We start from the raw sequence: 21,685 nt of genomic DNA, 5'->3' as shown, positions 1-21,685 counted from the left end.
ATACTGCTGCAATTGGGAGGTGCACAGCTGCTTAACGACGCTTGCAACCAATTGAAGGGTTGGCAACATGTCCAGCATTCCCAACTGCTAATGCAATCACAAAATACACATTAGTGAACCGAAGACGCGAAAATTTTCGCGACGAAAAGCAAAAGTAGTAGCCGCAAACTAATTAGCGAGAGCGGCGCCTAAATGTATGCCGCTATAGATTGTGAGGCGAAAAAAAAACTTATTTATGAATGTTTGCGAAAAATTCTACAAAAGACAGAGATTCTACAAACGACGTGCGAAGAATCTCGTACACTGTACTGTTAACGACCGTGATCTTGAAGAACTAAAGCAGAGCGGCAAACGCCACCGCCAATCGAACTTCTTCACTCAACAGGCCTTTGTCACAGGGAAATCTTGACTACATAGAAGCGGTAAAAAAAAAGAAAAAGAATTAGCACACGCGCGCCGTAGAAGAGCGGCATAAAAGTGGAGGCGGTTATTATAATAAATGAGCTACAGTGTTGTGCATTTAAGTGGAGATGCTCCCGATTTGAACACTAATAGCGGGATTCTGTAACCAGTCTCTAGTCTCTATTTGAGACATTTTGAGGCAAAGTCTCAATTTGAGACTAGTTACTATTCACTAAACAGTCTCTAGCGTTAGTCTCAAAATATTGAGACCTGGTAGTTAGCCGGTCACAAAACTAAAAAGAGCTCTTGTCTGCCATTTTGAATATACTGAATAGAGATCATCATAGATATTAATCGATTGCCGTATTTTTATATTTTGTAAGCAACTCAAACACGAAAAAGTTAAAAATAAATAAATTTTACATAAATTTCGTAAATATTATGAAACAAAGTCAACATATATTTTCATTTTTATTGATAATTATGTTTTTTGACGATGTTATAGTAAATTTAATATTTGTTATCGACATATTTATTAACATTCAAGTGTAAAAACATCTCTGAATAATGAAATGTAATAGATTTTGTGACTGGCACTTACAGAATAGCAAAATCGTCTCAAGTCTCAAAAATTGTCTCTAACTCAAAATCTCAAATTTAGAGACTTGAGACTGTCTCACGTTACAGAATCCCACGGTAAATTGATTTAGCCAAATGTTTTAGTCCTAAAGTAGATGTGAGTTGGTTCCTTGATTACTATAAAAATAAATGTACTCGTATGTAGTATGGGTGTAGTGACTCAGTCGCAAATTCCAAAATTACTAAAATGAAGAATTATACGCAAAGTAATTAAACAAAAAATGATAGATTTCTGTGTAGCTATTTAAAATAAATTCACCGAAGCATTGTTTGTATAAATTTCTCGAACCTAAAGTGCGCGCATATTCTCGCTTTCTAAATTAATTGTTTGCGGAAGAAAGTTGGTTGTTTTGAAAATATCTAAAAAAAAATGTTCTTTTGAAGGCCACTTTGCTTTTGCGTTCGAGTGTTATTTCGACCCATCTCTCTTTAACTTCTCATTTCAAAATGTCGCACCTAAACGAAAAGCACATACATATGTATATACCTCAATATTTGTTTTTAAATGTCTAAACAAGAGAGAAATAATATTTTTTTTCTTTTTCGGATAGGCACACGTACCTTATAAGACGCAGATTGTCTTTGAACTAAGTTAAATGTATAAAAATTTCAGAAAAATAGAGAGCTTGCATATATTAATAATAAAAATGAAAAAATATTTTTTTTGTATTAAAGAACGCCAATCAAAACGCAACAACAAATATTATAAATTTATATGATTTAAAAATAATTTCACTTTTTTGTTGGCCAGAGTGCTGTTGCCGCCTGTAGCTCTGAGGCAGTGGGCGAACGGTGGTCGCCGATTCATGCGCTGTCGTCACAGCGTCGACTGCACTATACTTAGTATATTTTGTATATGATCTTTAAGCGATTTCATGGCGCAAAATGCCGATTCCAACAATTTTGACATTGGCGCATTGAATATAAATTAAGTGGACACGGCATCTTCACACCTGAATATTGACGATTCGAAGACTTTCTCAACCGACGAATAAATATTTTGTATTATTTGCATTCGTTATTTTTAAACAGGGTCATAAACAATTAAGAGCAACATAAAAACAAAAGACTGAAGTCTGACAAGACGTGGGCGTAGTTATGGCATTAGTTGTGACGTATTTGGTGATCGAAAAACCCGAAGCTATGTATCGCGGTTTATAAAATGATTTTATGTATGTAAATATGTCTGGAAACTGTATTAGAGAGTAAGAGTTGCAAGCTTGAACTATTGCAATTTTTTGTTCATTTCTAGTTTCTAGTGTCAAAACGCTTAAGGAACTGTATCCGACAAGTATGCTGTCTATGGTGCGACTTTTGTTTTACTTAGCGATTTTAATTAAAACATCATCCTAGATAAGCGCCCTTCTGTTGAAAGCAAAACAACGGAGCTTGGTGAAACTCTTTCACTATTTCAAAACACAAACAAAATGAACCATTTGTTTGACAGCTGAAGTATTATCACCTATTATATACCTTATGGATAAATATTCCGATTCTGACTACTTATATAACGGGTGATTTTTTTGAGGTTAGGATTTTCATGCATTAGTATTTGACAGATCACGTGGGATTTCAGACATGGTGTCAAAGAGAAAGATGCTCAGTATGCTTTGACATTTCATCATGAATAGACTTACTAACGAGCAACGCTTGCAAATCATTGAATTTTATTACCAAAATCAGTGTTCGGTTCGAAATGTGTTTTATCGACAAATTTTGTTCAGCGATGAGGCTCATTTCTGGTTGAATGGCTACGTAAATAAGCAAAATTGCCGCATTTGGGGTGAAGAGCAACCAGAAGCCGTTCAAGAACTGCCCATGCATCCCGAAAAATGCACTGTTTGGTGTGGTTTGTACGCTGGTGGAATCATTGGACCGTATTTTTTCAAAGATGCTGTTGGACGCAACGTTACGGTGAATGGCGATCGCTATCGTTCGATGCTAACAAACTTTTTGTTGCCAAAAATGGAAGAACTGAACTTGGTTGACATGTGGTTTCAACAAGATGGCGCTACATGCCACACAGCTCGCGATTCTATGGCCATTTTGAGGGAAAACTTCGGACAACAATTCATCTCAAGAAATGGACCCGTAAGTTGGCCACCAAGATCATGCGATTTAACGCCTTTAGACTATTTTTTGTGGGGCTACGTCAAGTCTAAAGTCTACAGAAATAAGCCAGCAACTATTCCAGCTTTGGAAGACAACATTTCCGAAGAAATTCGGGCTATTCCGGCCGAAATGCTCGAAAAAGTTGCCCAAAATTGGACTTTCCGAATGGACCACCTAAGACGCAGCCGCGGTCAACATTTAAATGAAATTATCTTCAAAAAGTAAATGTCATGAACCAATCTAACGTTTCAAATAAAGAACCGATGAGATTTTGCAAATTTTATGCGTTTTTTTTTAAAAAAAAGTTATCAAGCTCTTAAAAAATCACCCTTTACAAGCATGTACCAGGTTGTTCAATAAGTTTTGTCGTTTGACAAGAAAAACACAAGACTTGCTCCAACGATTCTCCAATCTGTGGATCGCATTCCTGAAGTGAAAAGAGGAAAGTCGCTGGGAGCCAAATCTGGTGAATACGGTGGATGCTCCAACAATTCGAACTTAAATTCATGGATTTTAGCCATTGTCAAAATGCTTTTGTGACACGGTGCATTGTCCTGATGAAAAAAGATTTTTTTCTTCTGCAAACCAGGTACTTTTTCACTATTTTTTTTCCTTTAACTGGTTCAAAAGATTGCAATAATATTCAGAATTAATTGTTTTACCAAGTAATCCACAAACAAAATTTCTCTCGCATCCCAAAAAACTGGCACTGATGCCATAACCTTCTTGGCAAATTTCCGGACAGAATTCGTTTCGAAGCCGAACAACCAGGTTCACACTACTCTTTACAGTGATGAATCGACTTTTATCCTTTTTAAAACTCTCCAAATATTGCTGAGAAAGTCGCATTTGAATATGTTTTTGTTCCACTGTTAATGGATGCGACACCCATTATGCACACAGCTTTTCTAAAACTCAAAATTTCATTTCAAATATAGTATATATTCAATATTTTCCATTGTAAAATATACTGTCACACTGCGACACTAAATTGCTAGTAAACAAAGATGGAATTGACAGATTGAATTGAAACTACACCTACGCTTATATGAAGAGTGTACCAACAAAACAAAAAAAAATGTGTCTAGTAGCAACGCCCTCTCTTATCGAACGACAAAGCTTATTGAACAATCTCTTTATATTAAAATCAATTTAGGGCTTCGAAAACCTTTACTATTTTCGAATCAGATTTTTTCATCACAAAAAAAAAAATTGTATATAAAAATAAGAATTAGTTTGACGAAACGGAAACGGTTTTAGCATCACAGATATTAATATTTATATTATAAAATTATTAATAGCATTTCAAAACTTAAGTGTGTGAGTGTGGTAGCGCTGGCGTGTGATTTATATGCAATGCTTACATAACTATGTGCAGGTTATTTCAAAAATTCAACAATTCAACAATTTATACGCAACATTTAAGGAGTTAGGACGCTAAGTACAAGTGGTTACGAGGGATTAAATGATGATCACAAACTGCTGTGGAGGATGTGGATTTCTAGCCCGGTTTTCCGAGTGAGGTTATTTACAGATAAACAGCAAAGGACAACCGTGGACTGTTTCACATTATTTACAAGTAAAAAACGTAATATTTTAAATATAAACAAAGTGAGTGATAAAATTGGGGATTTGTGTTACTTTTTAGGCTTGCTTGTGTTCAAAATATTAATATTTTCACGAAAAACATAAAAATAAAATATACTAAAAACAAGCCAAACGAAAAAAATTAATAAAATATCGAAAAAAAACAAGTAAATTGCAAAAAATAATTTTAGACTTTTTAGTGATTTTTAGAACTGAGTATAAACCGAAATTGAATTTTCTTAAATTTAGTGTTAAAGATTTTCATCGAAAATGTGTAAATTACATGCTGGACAAGTTAAACCAACTTCAAACAAGCTTTACAGCCTCGCCTATATCGTGTGGAAGAAAAACTCGTCAAACATAAATAACTGTAAACTATTAAAACAAACATAAAATGTGCAGGAAAACAATGAAACATAAAAAACACAAAAATAATATTAATCCTAACCTCGACACAGAAACGATCACCGGCATCGGTGCTGTAACTCGTCGCCGCAACATCGAGCGCCGCATACTCATCGTCATCGGGATACTCCACAATCGGCAATGCACTCGGCGCTGGTGACGGTGGCATCTCAATTATCGGACTGGTCATATCGCCGGAGCCCAACTCGCCGCCCATCAATATCACCGGCGGCATCGCCAGCACTGGGCGATGGTACATGTTGGCCATGCCACCGACCGTCGCATTTGCATTGCTATTATTATTATTGTAGTTTTGCTGTTGCTGTTGCTGCTGCTGCTGGTTTCTGAAACTACTTTGACTAGTTTGGCGTGCCACATGCGGCACATTGTATTTACTATTATTATTCGCCACTGCTGCATTAACGAAATGCGGCGCCACCACCGATTGGCTGTTGGCTTCGGGAGTTGTTGGCATTGAACCCTGCTGACGACCCTGACCACCAGAGACCGGTGGTTGGTACTGGTGCAATGGCATTGGCTGGTGAGTGGGCAGTGGTGTGTGATATGGCTGGAGTGTTTGTTGGGCGGCCGAGGCAATGTACTGCTGCTGCATGGGCTGTTGTTGGGGCTTCGGTTGCAGTGTTGGTGGTTGCTGTTGCCCATGCTGTTGTTGTTGTTGTCGATTGTATTGATGCACCGGCCGTTGCAGTGTATTGGGCTGTGAGTCCATTTGATTGAGAAAATCGAATTCACGCAATGCGCTCTGTAACTGTCGTCGATTAACAACAAAAAAAAAGAAAACATATTCGCAAACACAAAAAATGACACAAAACTAAAATGCGTACGAAATGCATGAGAGGGCGGGGATCGCTAACGAAGAGACAATGGGTTATTTAACTCTAACTTAGATTTACAGGTAATAAACTAAAGTACATGGGCTTAAGTACATATATAAATATATATTTATATTGCATTCAATAATATTCCTAGATTTCATTTTACAAAAATATATTTACAAATATGTATAAAGTGGATGAAAGTCGAAACTCTGAGCAATCATGGTTAAACTGTTGGCGATTGTTGATGAAAACATTTTTCATATGGTGGTCTCAATCACATTAAATCCAGACCTCGTTTGATAGTCTCTTTGACAATAAATTTTGAAATCAAAAAATGGACTTTTGCTAAAAATTATTAAAACAACAAAAATTGTTGTTTGTTAGTGAAAAAAAGTGTTTGCCAAATTTAGTAAAATTGTAAATAAATTATTCCCAAGTGACGAAATAAGGTTCCTACGGAATGTTTTAAATTTAGATTTGATGGCTTTTGATACAGCAGTCTCAATTTATAATAAATGTACTATGAATGAAAACTACTGAACGCCGATCTACGCTACTTCAAAGGGCTCTTAGGTTTTAGAAAATCGCAAAAATTAAAGTAGATTTGCAACTCGATTTCTTATAAGGCTGCCAAGAGTTTCGCCATTTGGGCCAAAGACAGCTCGTAGGCACAACTTATCTTGGTCAAACACAACAACTTTTGGTAGTATATAACCTTCCATAGTTTAACCATGATTACTAGAAAGTACTCAACAAAGTTTTGATGAAATTTATGACACAATCATGTATGAGGCATGCAACTAGGAGCTACCGCCAGCGTCTGTTAAATCGCCATTGTCCTATTTTGAGTTCGAGTCTAACGTAAAATTTAGAATTGAGTTTTATCTACAGTTTTTAAGACAAAGTTGCTCGTTTCGATGCTAATTTCAAAATTAAAAACTTTAAAAGAAAGGTACCTAACCTCAAATAAGTTTTTAGCCAAAAGTCTACTTAATAATTTTTAGGAAATGTATTAATTTCGATATAAATGTGATCAATTTTGTTAAATGGTTAAAAAATAATAATTTTGGTTCAAAAATATTCCAACACCGTTACATTTACTGACTTCAATACATTTATATATTTACAATAGCCTAATACAAGAGCAACAACTAACACCAATTCCACTTAAAACGGCAAAGTATCACACAATTACTCAACAAGCTAATAGTATATATAACGGAACCGAGCAATATAAACAAAAATTACAAATTCATAAACACAACAGTAAATAAAATCCTGCTTGAAGTTTTCTTCATACAATCTTCGATGTTTTCTATGAGTGAAGCATTTATTTTTGTTGTTGTTTGCGCGTTATCACTTACCTCTGGATCGAGTTTAGGTGGCGCCGTGGTCGGAATGGGTGGCGGCTGCGTCTGCGTCTGCGTGGGTGTTGGCAATTTCGAAGTGGGTCTCGAGCCCAACGGCATGCCACCTACAACTTCAGCAGTCGTCATTGAGCCATGCTTCCCGGCGATCTGCAAATGCAAGTTATTGTTTTTCGTAGACAAATGATGTTGCTGTTGCTGCTGTTGTTGTTGTGGTGTAGAAGATTGTGTAGTTTGTGAAGGCACTTCCGGTGGCAGCACTGCAATGCCCTGCATCGAAAGTGGTCGCATGCCACTCAGACCGCTCACTTCGGGGTCAGGGCATTCACCAGGTGTTTCAACGTGATCGTGCAGACCCGCATCGGGATCGTATTCCAAATTACGTGCCTGCTGGCCGGGTGAATACGGTTCGGGTTCGGCATCGATGGTGCCGGACGATGGTGAACGTGAAATGGGCGATTCGCTGTCGCGTGAATTACCGCGTGTTGTGCCTTCGGTGGCGAGGTGCGAACTGGAGGGTGTATTGCGCTTCAGCAAACGACCCCATGTGGCCACATTGATGTTCATTTGCTTTGCACGTGGTATATTCTTCACTTGTTGTTTATTGAATATCATACGCTGGCGACGCAGCTTCGGTTTTTGCGATATCATCGGATTGAGGAATTTGATTTCGGCAAAGAGTAGACCTTGCGGCTCCAATTGCAATGCCATACCATGTCGCACATCGTCGATGAACTCTTCTAAACGCAAGAATTTCACAGCGCACAAGGAACGCCAGTCGTGCCAGTAAACGCCAATTTCCAGTTCACGCGAACGGTCTAGATCGATGGAGAAGCGCTGATCCCAAGCCTGTTGCGAGCAAGGCTTCCACGAAGTCTGCGCCACCGTTATATTATCTAGCTTTATGACTGCCATTATTTCAGACGATGTCTCATCCTTGACTGAATAACTTTTGGAACTGCTGCGGGACGTTACACCCTTAACGAAACTGCGCAAGTCGCCCGGACTGGAATTGTTATCTTTATCGCGTCGCGAACGTCCAGGCACATCTTCGAGTAAATCTTGGCAACCCATTAGACGCACTTCCAGCTTACCGGATACACTGGCGCAACGGCCGAGTGAGGAGACCTGCTGATATGGTTTTCCGCCCAACAAACCGCCATGAAATGGTTGCAGAGACGTGTAGGTGACTGGAATTGGCGACGAAGCCTGCTGTACCGACTGCAACTCCGATTTTAGTTGGTGTGCGGCCGGTGAATCCACGGGCAATTCCAGACGTCGCAAGTCAAGCGAGTGCCTTAGGAGATCCAGCTTGCGTGAAGACTCACTAAGACTTATATTTGCCTGTTATTGGAGTGCAGAATGACAATAATTAGTTATGAATCGCATATCAGTTGGTATACATAATTTTTTAATAAAATTTAAGTGAATAAGTAAAAAAATATATGTTTTTGGATTGGTTACCTTGTTATATTTTATATTAAAACCTAAAAATGCTGAGGATATGTTATTAAAAATTTTGAACAAGATTTGGTTTCAACTTAGTATAAATAAATCCATTTCAAAACAGTGATTTTCTCTCTGAATGAACATTGATTCATTTGAGTACCTACCTCGCGAAACTTAGTCTGTCTGTGATGAAGATGTATGTCCGTGGATGATCTTCACAGTATAGAGATCAAGAAAATAATCCTCAATTCTCAAACAAAATTATCGCTCATCAATGAAGACACCATAATCCCTGTGCAGTACTCATTGGGTCGAAGATTGCCGTCGCAAAAGACTTCAAAAAACGGTCTTTCGGAAGAACCGCAAAAGAGCTGAATCAGATAGTTATACTGTACTTCAAAAATTTTGGAAATTTCACGAAGACTGGGCAATATCTGGATCTGAAAGCTACTGAATAATTCCAAATAAAAAGTACAAAAGTTATTTTCTATAAAGAATTTAGATTTTATTTGGTACTTTTACAATTCAGCTGGGAAATTGAGGAACATTTTGTTTAAACTTTAATAAGTCTCTCCATTTTATTCTTAACATTTAGACAAATATTAGTTTTTCACTTAAATCTCTTTAAGTTAAAGGTACAAACAATCGGTACATAAATGAGTATTTAGTATTTCGGATTCAATGAAAGTTCATTTTGGTATGTATTGAGGTTGAAATGTGCTTGAAAGCTGCTCAACTATTTTACGAGTTAATCAGCATTACATCCAGACCTAATCGTTACGTTTTCTGTATTCATTTATGTCACATAAATGCAATTTAATATTGGGTTTGAAGTTCAGTTATATTTAAACCTTAATTTAATATATGGCAGTGAGCATTCATTCTTAATTTATGATATCCAGTCCCTCAAGTGGGACGCCGCAATATGGGGCGCTCTCCCAAAGAGAAAGCACGTCCGCGTACCTGAAAGCGTTCGGCAAGCCAACGCTGACAGCTCTCACAAGCACAACTCGGGTTCTTTGTTGGTCCCACATGATGACCCGGTTTACGCGCTGCACTTACTACAGTGCCGAATTTCTTCGCCTTTAACAAGTGCTCGGGCGTGTAGCCGGAGTGGGTTGTAGAAGCTTCGCTTATTGCAGAGCTTTCGTGTTTCATTTCGAAACGTCGCGCAGTTATTGGCGACTGATGGAATGTCGCCGCTGAAGATGTGGTTGGCGGCGCTTCACTGCCACTTCTTTGAAATGCTGGCGAAATTTGTCGTGACGTCAGCGGCGGTGATCCAGCACAGCTACTGTGATCTGCAGGCGACGAGGTGTCGTGTGTGGAGAGATTATCACGCGTCTCGCTCTTCCAACGCTGTAGGAACGGTTGATAGCCTGTGTACAACAATTGGGCGTGCGGTGGTGATGTCACCTCGCGTGCAGTGTTTGGCGACTGAGAGGAAACATATGTTTGTTGTTGTTGATTCGGTGAGGTAGATGGGCCGAAAAACTGCAAAAATCCGGGACGATTGCGAGGAAAGTGTGATGTTTGCTGCAGGTATGCAGGCGAAGAATGCAGGGTTGTGGTTGTTGCTGTTGCGCCAGGATATGTGTAGTAAATGTCAGATGCTTCCGAAAAGATTTCGGATTCGGAAGGCAAAGTGTCATAGCGTGTGAAAGGCGTCTTAAAAGGTGAGGTTCGTTGTGAGCTAACTTCCGATATGGGTTGTAAGAAAGCTCCTTGCATATGACCACGTACTGGAGAGCCTGATAACATTTGCCGTTGAGCGCTTGGCTCATCCATAGAGGATGTGCGTGACCAGAACCGCTCCATCTGCTTTATGCGCAAGCGATCGGTTGTATTTTCATATTCAAAACTGTCCGACTTCGCAAGTGAGTATATTTCTTCTGGATCCTCAGAGTCCTTCCACGGTGAGTCGGGACATTCAGCTTGGGATGGTGTGACTACGCTCGAGGCAATGCTACTACATGTGGCGTCGCGCACCGTAGAACGCGATGAGTTCGGATAGTTTGAGCTGATAGCATCATCACTTGATTGACGCATATACTTTTGACGTAGTACTGCCAATTTGGCGGCACGTTGATCGCCAATGTGTTTCCGAAATAGTAATTGCTTGGATTCAGATACCTCCTCAGCAGTGCTGGACTTGGTTATGGCATGTCCCAGGCTCAAGTCAGCTGTGCTTTCCGTTTTCGGCGATTTCGGCGATTTTGTGGTTTGGGTATCGACGCGTGTAGATGGTTGTTGTAAACGCCGTGGTAGCGTTTGTCCCGTAATGCGCTTGTGTTTCAGCAACAGCTGTTCATTGTCAAAAACGGTTTGAGGCGTGGAATTTGATTCCAATTCATAACGTTTACTTGCATTCTCATCTTCGTCGTTTGAACTAGCGGATGCTTCGGCATCAGCATGATCGCCCTCATCTTCTCCTTCAGCTCCCTCCTCTTCCTCTTCTTCATCTTCAGATCCCGTGCAATAGACGTCAATGTGTACCGTTCGCGGTTTCTTCAGTGGTTCACTTGAATTTGACTTTTGCTTAGAGGCAAGTGTTTGTTGTTGCTGCTCCTGTTGGGAGCGTGTCTGTTCCGGCACTGTTGGTATACGCGGCATAGAGGCAGACTTGAACGTATGTGATGGGGAAGTTAAGAACGAAGGCTATATGAAAAGCATGCCATTAGAAATTTGTATAAATTTTTTTGAATATTTTTGAGGAGCAGTCTGTAATACAGTCTTGTCTTGTCTAAAAATGGATGCTACGAGTATTTGAGGCTATTTTTTTAGCCAAATGTCAATGCCAAAAATCTTTGAAAGAGAAAAGTGCCGAGAAGTGTCTGAAGTAAAGAAATTTTTCCAGCTCGTATTGTATTTAAGGAAGGTCCGAGTCAAAGGTCCGGTGTGAATTTCCGAACATCATCGAAGTAACTTACCATAAATGAGTTTGCCTCGTCCACATAGGAATCACCGCCACCAGAATGACCGCTAGGCGACAGGAGTAAACCTTCCGTAGTGGCACGACGACTTTCATATGACTTTTGCTCCTTCTGTTGATGCTGATGATGCTGCCTTATTCGACGATCAATCGGACTACGGCTATTAGCATACCGGCGTCGTTCGTATTCACGTTCACGCTCTTCAAAATATTTCGTCTCCGTATCGCTTGTCTGTGAGAAAGCGTCACGAAGAGCCAGTACTTTACCAATTGTGGTGAAATTCTTCGAGCCGGTGGAGATGGTAGAATCGATGGACTAATGCAAACATAAAACAACAACATATACAATATACATATCGTATGACACAAGCACACGTATGGCATCACGCAGAGTCGGCGGAGAACCAAAGAATTAATCAATGCTTAAACCTAATCAATGGGACACTTTCACAGTGCTATTGAAACAGATTGTTAACTGCATGAATAGAATCAAATCGATCCATAAAAATCTATTGGATACACTTTGGTTTTTGGTTTGGCTTTTGTGCCAAATGCGAATGAACTCGCAACGTGAGTACAAAGTCATCATCGAAACAACGAGCCATTTCTGTTTTGTTTGGCACTTTTTGCCGATGAGGCGAAGAGTAAAAATAGCACTGCGAAAATTATAGTAGGAAAAAGACCAAAAAAGAGCCACAAAAACAAAGTCCAATAAACATTCATTGTCTTCAAGTGGTTGCTTGCGCGCAATGAGCGCGTAATTAATTAGACGAGGAGCGGGGTGGTAAGTGTCGATCAGCGGGACTGTGGGATTCGCTTAGACAGCGTGGAGATTAAAACGGATTACACGCAAAATATGCACATACGGACGCGTGTTGGCGTTGAAGCACAACAATGGATGGATGTAGAAAAAGGCCTGTTTGCCGCCCGCCCACTGATTTGTTGAACCACTGAAATCCTCCGCAGCTCAAATATTTGGAAATCAGAGAAGACATCGAATGTTTTTATGATTTCACAAGTTTACATATATGTACATCCGCCCCGACTCTTTGGATGCCTTTGCTTGTATTCTTATTTATTTCATTTCGTTTCTAATTGACTATTACCGCTTGAGGTAAAACAGTGTACGACGCCGTTGTATTGAATACAAATGGATCAGCCTCCTCTTCCGGAATGAAGTCTGTCGCTGATGCTTTGACATGTGTTGTCGCGCCTCCTAATCCGGACCCACTGCTCATCATGAAGTCTTCATTTGTCGTTGTTTGTGTGGACGTCGCGCCTTCGCTAGTCGCCTGATTTGTGGGCAGAAAGTCCGCAACGGCCGAGACGACAATGTTGCACGTACTGCGGCAGCGCGTACCGTAAATAGCGCCCATTGTATTCGGACCAGTGGCGCTTGCGGTTGGAGTTTGTCGCTGGTAGGGTCGTTGGCGTTGTTTAGAAGTATTGGAGCCGCTGAATGCCGAATCGCCTCCACCTAGGTCGGCATTGGTTGATGAGGTTGTCGAACGGAAGCTTTCGTGTGGCTGCTGTTGCCAACGACGGGTGTGTTGTGCGGTCTATGAGTACAAAAATGTTTATGTATTTGTGTATGTACGCGCCGATGTGTGTGTGTGGCTCACCTTTAGCGGTGTAGATTGACGTGATCCACGACTGGCAAATGAGTTTCGCTTGTGCAAGGTTGAAGACGAAGAATCGTCCATGAGGTCAACGTCGGCATCATCGTCCGGCGGCAGTGGTGAGTCAAACGCAGACCATTTGTACACCACACGCACAGGATTCACTGGATCGTTTGAGCTGAATTCGCGCTGCACTTTTTCGCCGGCACGAGCGAAAGTTAGCTGCGCACGAACCGTCCACTCGGCAGTCAACTCGTGCGGTTGTGGTGGCAATACAGTCGCAGCTGGAGGATTAACTGCGGCTTGCGGACGCCGTTGATATTGTCGAGACGGATCTTGCGTTTCACCACTTTGTGGTTTACCGTTGCTAGCTGTTTCGGGTGGTGTTTTACCCGGCGGATCGCGATCACCGGTATCACTCATGATTGCGGGAGGAAAATCACAGGTGGTCCACGGCTATCACACATTTGTATATTGAACTTTGTCCGTTATTTCAGTCAGCATGTGACTTCTACTTTCACTCTTTTCAAATTTCGTTTGAATAACATTGATTCACGTTCACTCACGAATTTTGTCGTTGTTTCAAAGGTTTCTTAAAACCGTTTCGGAACCACATTTATTCACATTCATAAAAGGATATATAGTTATAATAAAGATTTTTGATTTGAGATCCTAAACATTTATTATAAAATTTATCATGTTTATTACAAAAAAAATTTATATTTTTAACTTTTCTTCATTTTTCGTAATCAATTCTATTTGCTTTGAGAGGTGCTGTTATGGTAGTGTCTATAATTCCCGGAAATTTTTCAAACATTCATTATAGATTTACTTAGGTATCAACTTTGTATTTACCGGTTGATACATTTTGCAGCAAAAAAATCGATATACATATATATATTTATAGGGACGCTGCAAAAGTAGACCGATAGGGGCGGAAAACGATGCCAATATATTTTTCCCGATTTCTTGAGATTTCTCTTTAGTAAGGTCTGCCATTTCATCATGGAAAGATATAGGATCCAACAGCGAGTCGAAGTTATTAAAATTTGCTACCGAAATTCGGAGTCAGTGGCTTCAACTTTAAAAGCGCTACGTCTAATTTATGGTCGTGTTAAATCAAAAAAATTTGAATCCACAGGCCTAGTACAAAATGTTCCCGTGCCAGTGAGACAGAAAAGTGCGAAAGGATCAGGCCTACATCCTTATAAGATCAAATTGACGCAAGAACTGAAGCTGCTTGACCACCAGATTTTCATCAAAAAATCGTCTTCAGCGAGGAGGCTCATTTCTGACTGAATGGATTCGTCAATAAGCAAAATATGCGTTATTGTTCAGACAGCAATCCACACATACTCCCTTAGTCAGTATTGCATCCCGAAAAAATTACGGTTTGGTGCGGTTTATGAGCCGGCGGCGTCATTGGGTCGTACTTCTGTCGTGATGATCAAGACCAACAAGTTACTGTGAATGGGAATCACTACCGCTCAAAGATAACCAAATATTTTTGGCCCGAATTGGATGATCTGGACTTTGACAATATGTGTATCCAACACGACGGCGGCACAAGCCACACAGCGAACGTCACAATCGATTTATTGAAAATCAAGTTTGGTGAATGTCTTATCTCACGAAATAGTCCAGTCAAGTGGCCGCCTCGGTCGGGCATTTTGACGCCGTTAGACGGTTTCCTGTGCGGCTATGTTAAGTCTATAGCCTATGCAAACAAGCCAGCAACGATTGATGAGATTCGTAAGAATATCGAACTTGAAATTGGAGCAGTATCGGCCGATTTATGCTTGAAACCCGACGAAAATTGGGTTCAGCGTCTGGACTTCTGCAAGCGTACCAGTGGCAGCCATGCAAAAAAATCGAGCTCCGTACAGCATCGAATGTACTTTCGGAGTGATAAAGAATTTCATTGATATCCCAAACCGTTTTTGTTTTACTTAAATAAGCAAGCTCCCTTATTGAAAACCACGTTATGATTATGAAAAAGACAATGAAGCGGTGTCCTTAAGGTGGACTAGAAGAAGCTCCAAATTTCAATGCAAAAACTTAATGCATTTTGGACTTAGCGTTCACATTATCTGCCCGGCCTTCAATTAATTTGGAATTAATTGCAAGAACTTGGAGCGAATTGAGGCGATCACAGGACTTTTAGGGAGTGAATGGGATTTAAACGTAAGGAAAAATTGTTCTGTTCAATCGTAACTTAGATAAACTTATATGTCTGTACTGTAGCAGTGCAGTGTAGTACAAAACTGTTGCATATCAAGTAATGTTGAATTTGTGGAGCAAAATATTAATTATCATAAAAAAAATCATGATAATCGCCTCTCGTCACCCACATAACCGATCTATTGAGCTGAGACTGGTGTATTTTTACATGCAACTTATGAGTAACTACAGGCAGCACGCATCCTAAATTACACGGAATATGTGCGTCAAATATTTGCCAACTACTTTTGTTTGTGCGTCTAAAATAATGCGTTTAAAAATACGAATTTATTTATTCTTTACACATTTTACAACGTCCGACAGCTGACACAGACGCACACACGGCGTTCGCCTGAATCTTCGTGGTGCAAAAAACACTCTCGTTTTTAAATACTTTTCTTTTATAAATTTATTACAATTTAAGATTTTTATTTTTAAGTTTTCGACCGACACATTGTGACGCTGGCAAGCAAAATGGGCACACACATACGCCACATCTGCATACATACATACATACATACATACATACATATGTATAAATAAAGCGGCGAAGAAACATTTTTATTAGCCAGTATAGTCGACGGAAAATATCTTTTATGCGCAGTCAAGTCAACGGCATTGCATTTATGCCTCGCACAATTACATATTTACATTACAGGTGCAAATGTTTCGAATTCGCGGCACAGTGGATGGGCGGTAAGAAGACTTTTGAGGTCGCAAACGAAAATAAATCGCCAACAACGCATGTAAATTTATAAAAACTGGCAACTTTGCAAGCGATCGACCGAGAGCTTGAGCGTGTTGTAGGAAATGACGGTGCCACATCCTGTACAGACATATATTAATGCATTATATAAGAACGAAAGAACCCTTCCACACCTTTTAGGTCACTTCAACGATACGTTCATATCGCCTACATAATGCGCACACCACAGCCGATTGCGCAACTTTGAATCAAATTTTTAGCAAAATAATTAAGAGCAGATATTAATGTTAAATAAACGTCTTCTTCAGCATGAGAAATTATCACTTTTTCTTTTACACACAGTAAAAAAATATATAAAAAGCTTAAATAAACACTCGATTATTCGCATTTCACTTTGAAGTAGCTGCCGGTAACGGTTACTAAGGCGTTTCAACATTAGTTTTTCGCAGGCATGTGATGCTTGCTGCTCCTTTTTTCCCAAAGCTATGTGTTGTTGTGTTGAGAATTTTTATTTAAATTTATATATATATATATAGTTGATGTTAACAACAACATTACGCACAAAACGCATAAACACGCAAGACGGCGCACAGCACGGACATGAAAACGTTCTCAACAACACCACGGCACGAACACAACTAACCAGCCAACTGTCCGCTCGATCGGCTTCACAAGTGAAAAAACGTCAAACAGGCGGCTGGTTAGCGAAAAGCGCCGTGAAAATCTGTGTTTGCTAGGAATTTTCCTCTCATTTTCGTGAGATGTGAATAGGAAAATCGTATATAAGCATAGAGAAAAGGAAATAGAGAGTTTAGCTTGTAGATCGTTAGTGAGAGGGTAGAAGAACACCCGCGAACTATGAGAGATAATACAAATTAATATAATATAATTAAAGTATCTCAATGTTAACAAATATACAAATTTTAATTCTTCAGATACGGCAAATGTTTTATTTTGACTTCTTCCATGATATTAAATGCCTCTTCTTCTTTACAAGCGTAGACACCGATTACGCCGTTATAGCCGGGTTAACAGCAGCACGCCAATCGTTTCTTCCTTTCGCAATGTGGCGCAAATTGGAAATTCCAAGCAAAGCCAGGTCCTTCTCCACCAGGTCTTTCCAACGGAGTGGAGGTCTTTCTCTTCCTCTGTTTCCCTGGTGGGTACTGCGTCGAAAACTTTCAGAGCTAGAGTGTTATCGTCCATATCGTCCAGAATATTGTTATACAAAGTTTGGTAATCAAAACGTTTGTGTTTTCAGCAGACACGCAGTGTTTGAAAATGCCTTTCGAAAAATCTGATAAATCTGCCACTAAATGATTTTTCTGTTTAATATTAACTCAGTACTAAAAGTATAGGTAATAATCCAATAACTACGGCACTTTTATCAGCTGGAAAACTACTTAAGTGCAGCATGACTGTTGTGGCTTTCTCTTTACTTAGATCTTATTGATTACACTACTTTTATATGGATCTTTCTTTGATTGCCTACTCTAATATATTTACACAAAGTGAATTTAAGTTGTTGTTCTAAGTTCACAAGTGCCTGCTTTATTACAATGCGAAGGTAATAAAACATAGAAGCATGGAGTCTCGGCATCAAAGTGCATCTTTCAGAGCTACTAACAGCCGTACTGCTACGAGTATGGTTGGCACGGCGAACTCAATGAGGCAATGAAAACTGCACAAAGAAGTGCATCTTGCGAAGAGCTAGTAAATAGCTCTGGAGAACTTTTACTTAAGTTTTATGAGCAAAATAAAATGCTTGCCTCATTATTCACACAAACAACAAATTGCTTGAAACATAAACTCATAAGTGCACTCACTTAATTATATATATATATATATGTAGGTCACTTGGTGCAGGCGAATGGTTGTAGAGGGCGTGTAACCGCCACCGCAATGTGGTCGATAGAACGGAGTTAAAAGAAAGCCTACAACAAATAACAAGCTAAACACAGTGGGTCATAACAATAAACACGACACGTAAAGTGCACGAACACAACTTCTTATATACAATTGCGAGCAACTGTGCCACAACTGTTCTAGGTGTTACAAAGCCCACACTGCCAATGTGAACGTGTAACGAAAGGTGAATACCTCACAACTAGCGGCATCGAAATCAATGAACGGTTCGCCAGATGCCATAAACAGAAGCATATTTACGCGTCTACATTTAATAAATAGATTAGTCGAGCTCTTGCAATCGATACTGCAACCCAGAGAGAATATCAAATGCGCCACACAAGGCAACGTCAGTTGGCATAGAGCTATGTTTGTGTGTACATAACGAAACGGAAACCATCATATCTCACGAAAAAAATTGATCCTTAGCATTAGTCCCGATCTTTGTCGAGACTTGCTACTTTTAATCAATTCTAAAACTTAATCAAGGGTCTGGTTAACAGCAAAGCAGCCTATCGGCTTTTAAACTTATCAACAATGGAGGCAGGTTAAAAACGATGAACATTTGGTGTAAAATTGAATTATTTTTAAAACGTGGCCGTTTTGACAATTTTTTATTGCAAGTAACTGTACGGAAAATATTTTTTAATTTACCGAAAGTAAGGACCTTTTTCAAAAATATTTAATTCTTTTTTTTTCAAAAATTTCTTTGTGTTTAACTTTACCCTGGAAATTTTAAAACAATCGCTACAATAGTTTTTTTTTTAATTCCTAAAAGATCTAGTGATCTGTCTATTACATACAAAAACTACCCGATATTCTGTCTGATTATCTGTTGCACCGAAAGCATAGCCAATTTGTCGTCATCTAATTAGAGTGCCAGAGTCGAATTCAAGTGCCAAATATTTCATATCTCTGCATGTATTAAGTATATACATAGTTATATATACACAAAGTACATACAATCATTTTGAAGCTCAATATTTTTAATTTAAAATGTTTTTTTCTTTGCTCTACCACTTTTTCTCTCTTTTTAAAAGAAATCGTCAATTGGCCGAAATATATATAAATAGCAGTGAGGAAAATAAAGCCAAGCGATACGTATGTATATGTTGGAACACACACAAAGGCGTGTGCATAATTTATGCGTCTTCCCCAACGTAGCAAATCGCCGAGATAAATAGCCAAGGTTCGTTTGCTGCGGCGGACGACATGATCTACTCTCGAGTGACGTGCAATTGTTGGCGATCGCACGATTAAAAATGGAGCAGAGCAATTAGCCCAATTCTCTGTCGGTGCCAACTACGGAGAGCAGAGTGAAATATAGATTCGGGGTTTATTTTGTGTTATGTTTTTGCACATGGAATTACTTTTACAAAATAGTATGATTATGAATCACTTTCTCATTAAAAACATCTCATTGCAATGAGGAAAATAAGGCGAAAATTTATTTTCTCAATTTCGGCGAAAACATTCTACAAACAGAGACTTTAATTATAAACAATACCCGGAATGAATTTTCGTCCATATTTTTAGTTATAAGTTTGAAAAATGCAAAATTCCACAGATTTTGAACTTTGCACCTGCAATAAACCGGTTCGCTCCAGCACATGATAAAATTTATCACCGATCATAAGCAATATTATAATGCTAAATTCTATAATTCTAGAGATACATATAACCAATCCAAAAACATCTCACATCAATAAAATATTTAAAATAATACTAAGAAAGAAAAACAAGGCCCACTCACCTCTTGCAACGCCTTCTTATCGGGCACTTTGTTATTCTGTAGGGTACGTATCACATTCTTTGCTCCATCCACGACGGCGGCCTCGATGCGTAAGCGATGCCGCAACTCTTCGATGCGCTCCTCGAGCGTTGTCTCCAGCCGTTGCGGCTGTCCACCATTCTCGCCATCGCCGCTGGCCGCTATGGCTGCCTGCGCGGACAATTTGTGAGCGTGTTCCTTGTTCTGCTTTACTTTGAGGATGCGTAACCGCAAGAACTCAATTTTCGCCTTCGAATCGGCCAACATTTGTTGCGCCTCAGCCAAGAGCTTTTTGTCACGCCCATGATGGCCACTCGCTAATGACTGTATCATATTCTCAGCGCCATTCTTCACTTTCATTTCGATATTCAGTTGCTTCTCGAGTGAGATGAGCATTTTGTCGTTCGTCGAAAGCTGTTCGTGACCGCCGCCAATAAGGCCGCCATTGCCACCGCCCAAGCTGCTGACGCTGCCGCCCAATGTTGACGTTGGCGTGGATAAATTCGAAGAATAGCCATCTGAAAGAAAATGCAAAATGGATTGTACTTCTAGTTTAAAATAACTCCGGCAAATTTTAACTAAGTTACAAATTCTTAGAGTAGCGTAAAGGCAATCTTGCTTTCGACAAGATTCCAGTAATAACTTGATGTTGTATATTGTTTATAGAAACAAAATTTGAGCACTTAACATCATGATTTAGTTAAGGCCATAACTGCCTGCCTTATCATCAATATGGAGTTGACAGTTTTAGGAACCTCATCCGTAATGTTTTGGACCGAACTTTGAAACTTACGATTGAGCGATGATACATATATCAATGGAGAGGGGAGGGATGCCGGAAAAAGAGAAAGGGAATTTCAAGGTCACAGGTTTACCACAAGCGCGGCAATAAAATCAGTCTCATTACTTAATTGTCAAACCTCGTATGTAACAAACTCTATTGAAAAGTAAATAATTATACGTAGCAAGTATCTTTCGATCTTCTGATTCCAATTCATTTTCTTATTTTAAGGGATTATGCCAATTAGTCGCCCTGTTTCTGCGAAATACACGGTTTGTTCAGAAAGTAATAGAACTGATTTTCTTCTGCCGCGACTGTGCTTCGAAACGTGCGCGCACCGACGGGATTCGGAGAGGACGTTGATAGCTAAAGAACGAGCACCTGGAGAGTCAAGACAAACATTTTCAAGCGACGTGTTTCTGTGAGTGGTTTAAGCCGAAGATGCAGCATTCGTTACAGCAGAGTTGTGCGATTAAATTCTGTGTGAAACTCGGTAAATCTGCGACGGAGACGTTTAATATGATCAAACAGGTTTACCCAAGTATTGCTTTAGCAAAAAGTGGTGTGTTTCGGTGGAACCAGGCCTTTTTTGAGGGCCGGGAAGAGGTCGCTGATGAAGACCAGAAGAATGAGTAAATCCATGGAGAAAACGATGCTCATTGTCTTTTTTGACATCAAAGGCACCGTCCACCATGAATTTGTACTTCTTGGACAAACCGTCAACGCCAAGTTTTACGTGGAAGTCCTTCCTCAAGAGACTCAAACGAAGGGTCAATCGGGTCCGACAAGACATCGCAGCCGATGGAAAGTTGCACCACGACAACGACCCGGCTCACTCCGCATTTCTTGGGAACAGCAACCTAACCAACGCTGGGACCTCAACGCTTCCGCAGCCGGCCTACAACCCAGATGTGGCCCCCCCGGTCTTTTTTGTTTCCTTGGCTGAAAAGG

General features: G+C 39.7%; 2 protein-coding genes across 13 annotated transcripts in view; both read right to left on the bottom strand.

The window, feature by feature from the left end:
* The window catches only part of LOC105230517 (serine/threonine-protein kinase N), a 47,084-nt gene that overhangs the window by 6,487 nt on the left and 18,912 nt on the right, over positions 1-21,685 (bottom strand). For 5 of the 9 annotated variants that reach the window (XM_049453369.1, XM_049453367.1, XM_049453365.1 and 2 more), the window contains 3 exons: positions 19,936-20,471; positions 7,349-8,695; positions 5,189-5,914 (listed from right to left, as the gene is read on the bottom strand). In XM_049453369.1, coding sequence (XP_049309326.1) covers positions 5,189-5,914; positions 7,349-8,695; positions 19,936-20,471 — 2,609 coding nt within the window. The remainder of the gene's footprint in view (positions 1-5,188; positions 5,915-7,348; positions 8,696-19,935; positions 20,472-21,685) is intronic. The other 4 variants (XM_049453368.1, XM_049453371.1, XM_049453372.1 and 1 more) reach the window with 2 other exon arrangements.
* Positions 9,281-18,560, bottom strand: LOC105230516 (uncharacterized). 4 transcript variants are annotated; one of them, XM_019991875.3, is made up of 5 exons: positions 16,836-18,560; positions 13,355-14,023; positions 12,839-13,291; positions 11,731-12,048; positions 9,281-11,458 (listed from the first exon to the last, which is right to left on the bottom strand). In XM_019991875.3, exons 2-5 carry the CDS (start codon positions 13,772-13,774, stop codon positions 9,707-9,709), a joined length of 2,943 nt encoding a protein of 980 aa, XP_019847434.2. In that variant the 5' UTR covers positions 13,775-14,023; positions 16,836-18,560; the 3' UTR covers positions 9,281-9,706. The 4 variants fall into 4 exon arrangements, with proteins under 4 accessions (XP_019847434.2, XP_011209607.2, XP_011209608.2 ...); XM_011211305.4 differs by having other exon boundaries at positions 16,840-18,560; XM_011211306.4 differs by having other exon boundaries at positions 13,355-13,943; positions 16,840-18,560.

The sequence above is a fragment of the Bactrocera dorsalis genome, chromosome 3 (genome assembly GCF_023373825.1).
Source record: "Bactrocera dorsalis isolate Fly_Bdor chromosome 3, ASM2337382v1, whole genome shotgun sequence".
NCBI classification, from domain to species: domain Eukaryota; kingdom Metazoa; phylum Arthropoda; class Insecta; order Diptera; family Tephritidae; genus Bactrocera; species Bactrocera dorsalis.
Note: the sequence above shows the minus strand (reverse complement) of the source record. Positions and strands in the feature narration are given on the sequence as shown.